The 9,610-nt window shown below is 35.8% G+C and overlaps 1 protein-coding gene across 1 annotated transcript in view; it reads left to right on the forward strand.

Moving 5' to 3' along the window:
• LOC107188070 (lachesin-like) overlaps positions 1-7,037 on the forward strand; it is a 133,475-nt gene extending 126,438 nt beyond the window's left edge. Inside the window, exon 8 of the mRNA XM_015576314.1 lies at positions 6,793-7,037. Coding sequence (XP_015431800.1) covers positions 6,793-7,037 — 245 coding nt within the window. The remainder of the gene's footprint in view (positions 1-6,792) is intronic.
• The last annotated feature ends 2,573 nt before the right edge of the window (positions 7,038-9,610 follow it).

A 9,610-nucleotide genomic window follows, 5' to 3' on the forward strand; every position in this document is an offset into this window, starting at 1 on the left:
AGCTACGGGGGCCCTCAGCTTAATGACGGAAATTTTATCGCGTAAGCGGTGTAAACTAACAGACCTGCGCCGCGTGTATCAGCCAGAGGGGCTTGTCCCGGCTGGGCCAGGCTCGAGAACTTCTCGTCGAAGTCACGCGATCAGATAAGCTCGGGGGATTAACCCTTAAACCGACGGCACAAACGGAGCGTGAAGAGAACCCTGAGAAGAGAAAAGAGCACGAGAACCAGACGGTAACGGGTGTCCCCTTCGACTCGACATTCGACGATTCTGTGGTTACACGTATAGATCGCGGATTCTATGCATTTATAGCATCCTATAGAGCTCCGTGAAATATAATAAAGGACAAAACTTTCATCGTATATTAAAAATTTTAAATGAAATTTAATTAACAATTAGTATGCTTGAACTGGAAGTGTAAATTATTGACACTTATAAAATTGTAATAATAATTTATGAATAATTATTGAAAAATTAAGAGATTTCAGTCATTGATATTATTTAAAATGAAATCCTATTTTTTTCCATAAGCATAAACAATCGAATTCAACCAGCTTAATATTTAATAACCGTACTGTTCCGATCATTTAATCTCAGGATTTTTATGTTTGAATACGAGCGTATAGGCAAATGTGCTATATGTATCTGTAGGAAATTTTAATCACCTTCATATTTAGGTCATCTGATTTAGGTGTTCCACCCTGTATACAACCAATAAAATTTATAACATAACTCTGAACATTGCTTGTCATTCCAGTGACTTTCTGCTAAGTTATTGTTTGGGATGAAACATCGTTATTTTGGAGCTCATCTATAGTTTACATTGACACATGTTTGACCGATAAAATTGCAGGTGTTTTAGAATCCAACGACTTCAAAGGACAAAGAAACGAATTGTTTATAAAGCAAGTACAGCAACTACGATAGAAATATATTACTGGAATTCAATTTTAAGCAGATCCCCGTTATACCCGATAAGATTTCATCGATTCCCATCGAGCTTCAAATCCATAATGTATTTCATCGTTATGTTTAGTGTCGTTCCTCTGCCAGCATTTCCACGGGCGTTTAATCAATGAATCCTGCTCGGTTTATGATACATTTTGCAGAACTTTCGTGATGCTCGCTGTTTGATGGTCGTCGTGAATTCCATTAACGTCATCGTTGTTGCTGTTTTTGCTGTTGCATACATATCCCATGCGTTCTCGCGTTAACAACTATAGACACGTGCTATTTTCTCGGTGAATTATACAACATTGCTCTTTAATCAATGCATTAAACTGTTACCTTATAAAATACATTATTATTTACTCTAATTTTTCTTTTAATTAGGATTCAGTTCTGCTTAAAATTTCATGAAATTATTATTATATACGTTCTATCTCTTCGTAATTATCTATTATTTGAGATTAGAATAACTGTATTTAATTGGAATTTAATTTAGCATTAAATAATAATTAACAAACTGATATTATGCTGCAATATATTTAGTTCGCAGTAGCGTAACATGATCGTAGAAGACATCGTTGAGGGCGACTTTTATTATTCAAGAGTAATCGGGCAATTCTGTTTCATACTCACACGTTTACTTATCCGCGTAAATTTGTATTCTTATCTAGTGCGAGTTTTACGTTTCCGCTGTATAAAAAGCGGGAAATAAAATACCTAGTTTTATATGGAACATAAAAAGCACTCCGAAAACGGGGTAGTTTTAATATTAATGAACATTCGTACTAATATATTAGGAAATGTTAGAAATTGAGCATTATTAGATTATGGATCTCACAGACCACATTTAATCCCGTGTGAAACTTTCCTATGTCGAAAGTTAATTGAAATCATCAATCATCATTGCTCAACAATATACACTATTTAAAAGTCGTGATCCAAATTGTAGAGATCATAAATATTCAAAACATCGCATTTCCTTCAGTTATAACTATTGTGACAACCTCCTTTCATTTTATGTCCCTAATAACCTTCTTTAACTCTTTGACTACCAATATTGCGATACGAGAAATCCACTGAAAAAACTAGATGCAAATAGCTTACCTTAGAAATTAAATCTTGTTTGGTAGATCTCGAAACAATCGTCTCGCACACGCATACTCCGATAACATCGTTTTCACAAACTTTCTTTGAAATTGTCTTCTAACAGTTTCGTACACAGCTCACCTTTGCTCTTCGACGCCGCACGAAAAACTGACGGAAACCTCAAATGGAAAGGCCTTGGGACACGGTCAATGTCACTGTAAACAAACCGTGACTTCGTATGTATTATGAACAGGAAAAAGTTTAAATAGGACCGTCTGGGCGTAAATAATTTAAACGATCCTTGTCACAAGAACGTTACTCACAACACTAGAGCAGCTTAAGCAATCAATTACATACACCTATCGACAAATGTTTTCTATGAACGCCACATACTCATATCTATGTATATGTAATTAATGAATGTCAATTTCATTGCGGTTTTTTATGCTTCCGCAGAGTAAATATTACAGTATATTAATTAATTATATAGTACATTTGCAGAAAATTAATTTTAATAAATGCTCAACATTATTGCACTAATCCCTGTATCCTAGTTATTTTATTGTGGAGTTTTCGTACCCGGAACTTTTTTATTTTTGGTTCTGTGGTAATGAAACTTTCTTTTGCATATGCGTGAGATGTTTTTGATTAAAATGATACCAACTTCTTTCGGTCGGTGTTTTTTCGTGAATACCTCGTTAACAAAGCCTCGGAGAACTGTTTCGCTAAGGAAAAAGTTGTTTCAAATCGCCCCAAGACCCCTTTCCAGGACTTACACCTATTTTGAAACCCTGTATAATGTTTATTCACTGGTACATAATGATTTACTGATGCACCCACTCCAACCAAAAGTTCGTTATAACAATACAGTTATACAGACAGACCTGTGTCCTTCTGTTGCTCGCTACGTCTTCATCGTTAACAAAACAATCGAACACACACAAGACATCCTGTATAGGTTATACCACGGTATAACGCTCAACGTTCGGTACCGACGGATACGAGAGAAAAAAGGCTGGAGGGAGGCACGTAGGTGGGGAGAAGGTACGACAGTGGTGAGACGCTGGCACGTCACGTCAAGTGCTAAAAGTCCACGGAACAATATCCAACCGCCGCAGGCCCATCCTACCGCGCTACATCTTTCTTCCCTTTTCTCGTGCTGCCGGCTGCTCCGCGCCGCTTCTTCTGTTCCGTATTAGTTATCGTTTATCAGGCCCCCACGGCCAGACAAAACGCGCCGCCGGGAATTGGGTGAGCCATCTGTTGCCAGACATGATCGATAAAAGTCCGCCAAGTGCTATCAGTGCTAAACTGCTATTTCGACGAGCTGCCGCACGTTTCATCCCCTTCACCCCCTTCGTTCCCGCCATCGCATACTCTCCTCCTCTTTCTCTCCACACCAACGACCGTCGTTTGACGAGCGTTCACCACCTTCTGCGATTTCTTTCCCCCTTCACGCGCGAGGTTCCTTCGCGTTCCACCTACCCGCCACCCACCCCCTCTTCGTTCCGTAACATCTGCCCGAAACCGGTCCCCCGGATCACGGAAGTGTATACGCAATAAATTGAATCCGCCCTGCAAATTGCTCGTTATTGCTGATTACGTTTTTATGGATACGCGATACGAGATAATCTTCGACGCGGTACCGAACGAAATTCTTTCTTTTTCTCGTCCCTCTTTTTTATATTATATCGTCTGTTGGGTGGGACGACCCTTCGGATAGAATAATTAGAAGTATTATCGGTTCGAGCTTCGATTTCTAGCGATATGAGTTCTACGGATTTTGTTTAATTACTCACCCGACGATACAGGGACGATTCTCGGATATTTTTTTTGTGATTTGCATGGGGTGGTATGATGATGATTGGACTGCGGATTTTACGGATTTATGGTGTTTAGAGCTCTGTGAAATACAATAGAAGACAACGAGTTTGGTATTTTATTCTTAACTCGACAAAGACGCTTAAAAGAAGAAGGAAATTCCTACTTTTGGTCTTGTGTTTAAGAATCACTTTATAAAATTTTATTCTCTATTAAAAGTCCGCCGTCTAATGATGACAGAATGTCTTCATTGTACTGTATGAAATTAAGCATACCGAATGGTTTAAAGGCATAGCTTAGGTAAAATTTTACCCTAATTTTATATACGATGGCAGAAAATGTGTTATGGAGTTTGTAAAAAAATTCGATTTGGTTTAAGTTTATTGACATTGGCCTCTTATATATTCTTAATTATTATTAATGAATGGTGTGTTAGGAACATGTTTAGGAGTAATGAACTATTATGGCAGTTAGTAACATGTTATAATAGAATTTTTACTCTTTTTCTCGATTTTCAATACATATAAAATGATTGCACCTAGTGAAAGGAAGAGAGGAAGCATGTTTGCTCGTGTATTTTTGTAATTTCGGTGAATTACTTCGTGGATGTAGTAATTCGAGAGAACAATATCGACAGAGCACGCTAGGAGGGACGAAACTTCCCATTTCGCCTTTTCCAATTTCTGGAGTGTCAATTTTGCAACACATGGCCCTTGCGTTATCGCGATGGAAGATTACACTTCCTTTCCCTTTTTCCCCCTCGCCGCCTTTTTTTTCCACTGCGAAGTATCAGACAATTCTTTCGGATACCTTGATCGTATTGTTCGCTCGTTCGCTATAGATCGAGAAAAAATGATTTCATTAGAGGAGCAGATCGGAAAAGCACTTACCCTTCTGTTATTACATGACTTGTGAAACTTTTTAGTCGGATAAGTGAAATAACATATATTTGTCATAATCAAGGTGTCGTTTAAGATTTATAATAACTTAACAAAAACATTATTTTTATAATTTTTGCTTAATTTCTAATTTTCTGTACGTGATTAAATTATCTTTGTATTATTTAGTACCAGTAGTCATTATTAATTTACTTATACTTCCTGAAACATTAATTTGCAATTGATTCCAGGCATTTATACAATGTTATTTTATAATGCATCAAAAGTTAATCGAACTTATCTCATTGTCAGTCTACATGCAATATGTGACTGAAAAATTGTTTCAATAATTCAATAATCAATTGTTTTTGCATATTTTCGGTTCGGTATAATTAACTCATACAGACAATAAACATAAAAATTTTCCCTTGAAATGAGATAATAAATTATTCAATATTCAATATTCTACAGCAAAGATAAATCTAAAAAACGTAAACACTGTTAATCAATAAAAATTCAAAAATATTCCTTTATAAATAGTACTCCAATGAGTATTTTGAACAATTATTTTTTTTGGTCAAGTTCGTACCGTAATAATAAATAATTGATTTGTAATTAAATTCCTGTAATTCGCGTCTCAGTTGTGTGTTCGCAACGAAAACATTCCGATCGCAGTGGATTAAATCCATAAAAAAAAATTTTAATATAACCAGTTACGAGGTCTGCAAAAACTGAAGTATTTTTATGAAAGCACGGCATCAGAAACGCCGCCCGTAAGCTGTTGCGCAGGATGCCTCGTACAGATTAGTGTGAGTAGTGTACACGTCGATGCATACATAAATTGAATCCACTATAGGAATTCCTCGTCAAAGAGAGGAATTCTTCCCTCCTCTTTTTACCCCTCGATACTGCCCGCCTCCTATACACTGTGACGTCGAGCGTGAAACTGCTCAAGTTCGCGACGAACGAACTTTTCCTTATTCCTGAGTAATTTTGAAAAAATTGCGAAACTAAATTTCTAAATCTAAATCCAAACAAAACAATTTGTAAATCTCTTCAAATTTCCGTTTAACTAACAACAACAAGAAACTTTATAGAATTTGTAAATATAGAATTTTCGGTAACTGAGGTAGCTCTACTTAAAAGAAAAGAAAAAAAATACAATTATTGTTAATGAATCCAAATTCGAATAACGGTTCAGAAATTATATCTATAATGTACATAAAATATTCATTTCTGTATACAATTTATTTGTAAAAAATGGTTACATAATGACAAACTAACATTGAATAACTAGCACAAGAGAACTACGTCCATTGTATTCGTGAAAGGAAAATAAGAAGTCTCATTGTACACAAGAATATTATATACAAAATAAACTTTTTTTAAAATGAATGATTATTTTAGAGAACAGAAGCCGTGAATAAACTTTTATATTACTGTCTTGGGACGCCATCTATTTTTCGAATATAACATGTATAATAATACTGAATGCATTTACGATAACATGTTTACTACCAAATGTGAATACGTAATTTGTCCTTATTTTTCGGCAAAAACGTTAGAGAACCAATGGAAGGGAAGTGAGGATTTAAACATATATTAAGCAAGAAATTATATAGTTTAAATTCAGGAGTAACTTGTGTAACCATCACTTGGAGAACCCAAAGTGATCAGATATCCAATAGTTAGATAACCAGTTAGTAAAGACACTTCGGCTGCGAATAGTTTAACCAGGAAATTGAGTGTATCAATTACATAGATAATTGATCAGTTTAATGAACAGTTAGTATCGGTCAACTGCTATCGGAACCGTCACTTACTTATCAATATTCCATTACATATTACGTTATCTACGTCTTTAAAACCGTGAAACAAACTGTATTATTCTACAGTCCCAATTTCCACCACCAAAATACATTACACACCATAGAATCACTCAAAACGGGCATTCCGTGTTTTTTCCCTACCCTCCAAATGGTCAAATAATTTTATTTTTCACTAACAAATACCTGTATGTTTCTATTAATTTCGTATTTCCTTGTATTTGTGTGTTTAGACATGGACCTACCGAAGCACTCGAAAAAGGTTGGCGATCGACGAGGGGAGGATGGTGGGAGCGAGTCGATCGGTGATCGAGATCACAGACTGAACCACGTGTACCAGGGGTCTCTACGGGAAACAGGTTCGACCTTGGAGCCGTACTTCGACGGCGACGACGTAACCGCGTCCTCCAACGAAATTCTACCACCCGCCGTTTGTATTCTTCTGATAGCGTCTTGCCACCTATTCGCTTTCACGTAAATAATGTTCAGGTATAATACAGTAATTCCTCGATGAATGCGACAGGAACAACGACTTTATCCCAACCACTGGGAGATTGCCCTACTGGAACCAGTCAAAACAGAGTAAACAAAAGCTAACCAGAGGCTTGGCTTCGGGCAAAAAAAAAAACAAATTTACTAAGGGCTGAAAACCTTTCTGCCTTGTCATGAATGCTCCGAAGCGTACCTGAGTTTGTTGCTGTCATGGAGGCATTACTGTGTACCGAAGGGTAAGAAGCGACGCGTTCAGTTCAACGACGACAGTCACCGCGATTAGTTCCACCGTCTCGATGACCGTTTTTTTCCCTTCGCTGTGCGTTAATCCATCGGCAGGATGTGAGCCAATCCATTTGAAAATGTTCGTTTTAAACTGACGTTTGTATTCTAATCACGTCATTCCATCGATGATACTCTACCGCATCTGTGAAAGCAATGTTGAAAGTGGTTTGATTCTGTTGCTTCTGTTCGAAGAATTTTTCGTCGGTAAGTAATGATTTATAAATATTAATATTGTTTTAACGGAGTTGAAGAGAATACTTCTTGAATTTATTTTGAAGAGATATTGTCGGGGTTTGTGTTGGGTATGGTTATTTGTAATTTTTTTGGGGGGAGTTTTGTTACTTCTTTGGAATGATTTTTCTTTCTCGGTTTTATAATCTTGCTTTGAAAAAATATACTTTCGTTAAGAAATTTATTAAAAGAATATGTACTGAGAAAGTATGATAGTCTTGACGATGCGTTTCGGTTACGAATATTTATGTGCCATGTTATAATGAAAGTAACGTTCACTTTACACCACTGTTAGAACTTACAGATTAGTACGATTATATGAATTTTTATACGAAGCTTTACTGTCTATGATAATCTGATTGATAAACCGTTTTTGAGCTTAAACTTTAATAAATCGACCCTTTGGACCAAGCTATACTGTACAGTTACAGTTTTAGCATATCCTTCGGACAAGAAAAAGTAAATAAACTAATATTGGTCCCAACTAATTTCTACTAACATATTCTTTGGTATAAATTTATTTTTTGAAAATTATGGTAGCAATTTCAAGGGAAATAAAATAATTTATCTGACACATAAAAGATAGTCTTTTACTATCGATTTGGAAAATTTGTAGGATTGTATCAAATCTTAATGAAAAATTTACAAAAATTTCTTTACTCAATCATTTTTTTTCAATCAAATAGTTCATTCGACAGTGGAATATATCATCATAAATAATACATATGTGTCATGTACAAACATTATATCGCAGTTAAATTGAAACTATTTACTAGTCAGTTGGTTATCCAAAATTGTCTGAATGACTGAACATTAATCAGTCAAAATTATTTAATTATTTAACATTGATTATTTAAAATTATTTAACTGTATAATATTAACTATTTGCAGCTATTAAATATAAAACACTCTTATGCAAATTCCCTCGAGTATGAAAAAAAATTCATTTTTAATCCAGCTGTTTTGTATATTTAGAAAGAAATCGTAAAGGAAATGCCCATTCTATGTATAAACGATAACTGACTATCTTATACGTTAATCATAGTAAAAAGTCAACAGACTTATGAACCTACTAACCATGTTTTCATGCTGTTGAATTCAACGAGTTTCTAAACGACATGTCCTCCACATTTCCTGTACCCGTGACGGCTTGATAGTAATGAATTTAAATTCGCCTCGTTGCCAGAGTAAGAATTTTTATTTCCCCCAATTAAGACGTGTCTCGTTAAAGGAATTTTACCATCCACCTGTTACACGGTAATCTACTTGACCTATGTGCAACTCCACACTGTAAAGTAGCACCACATGCTCCATTCTTTGACAAAAGAATGAGTAACAATAAGAAGAAAAATCTCAAAGTCCTTTCGCATCCACAGGGTATTCACGGAGTTTTGGTACAAGGCTTTATACACGTATAGCACTCATTAAAACGAAGGAAAAAATATTAGTACACTAACTTTTTATATTATTGTGTTCTCAGTACAGAATTAATAATAACATGAAAAACATAATATAAATCGAAAAACAGTCCATTCATTCTTTCACTTTTCTATTCCTCTTAATAATTACTATAAGTAATGTCAACTATGCAATGCGTCACGAATTTCTGAACAATCTGTATCTCTCAGGACATTCGGAAAGAATAAGATAACTTTCAGTTTCGTATCTTAAAATATCTCAACGTCACACACTTCCATTTTTACGTACACAGTAAAACTCCATTTATTGCAACGACATTTTATTGATTAATAAATATACTACGTATTTTTATGCATCTAACCCAGAACTTGAGAAATGCAATAAATTAAAGATTCATTGAAATCATCCCAGGAACTCCTCATTTCCGGAACTCGAAGCTATTTTGGGCTACTTACAGACCTCACCAGACGTTCCCCTTTTCCCCCCCACGGAAGTCTTTCGAAGCTACATCCTCCCCAAATTAAACCCGACTCGGGCGCAACAAAAGCGACCACAAGTACGTGTAAGCGTTCCTCCCGGGTTCTCCCGGCTCATCCCGGCGTGTTCAACCATTGAACTAGGTAA

This window comes from Dufourea novaeangliae, unplaced genomic scaffold (assembly GCF_001272555.1).
Source record: "Dufourea novaeangliae isolate 0120121106 unplaced genomic scaffold, ASM127255v1 scaffold115, whole genome shotgun sequence".
Lineage (NCBI taxonomy): Eukaryota > Metazoa > Arthropoda > Insecta > Hymenoptera > Halictidae > Dufourea > Dufourea novaeangliae.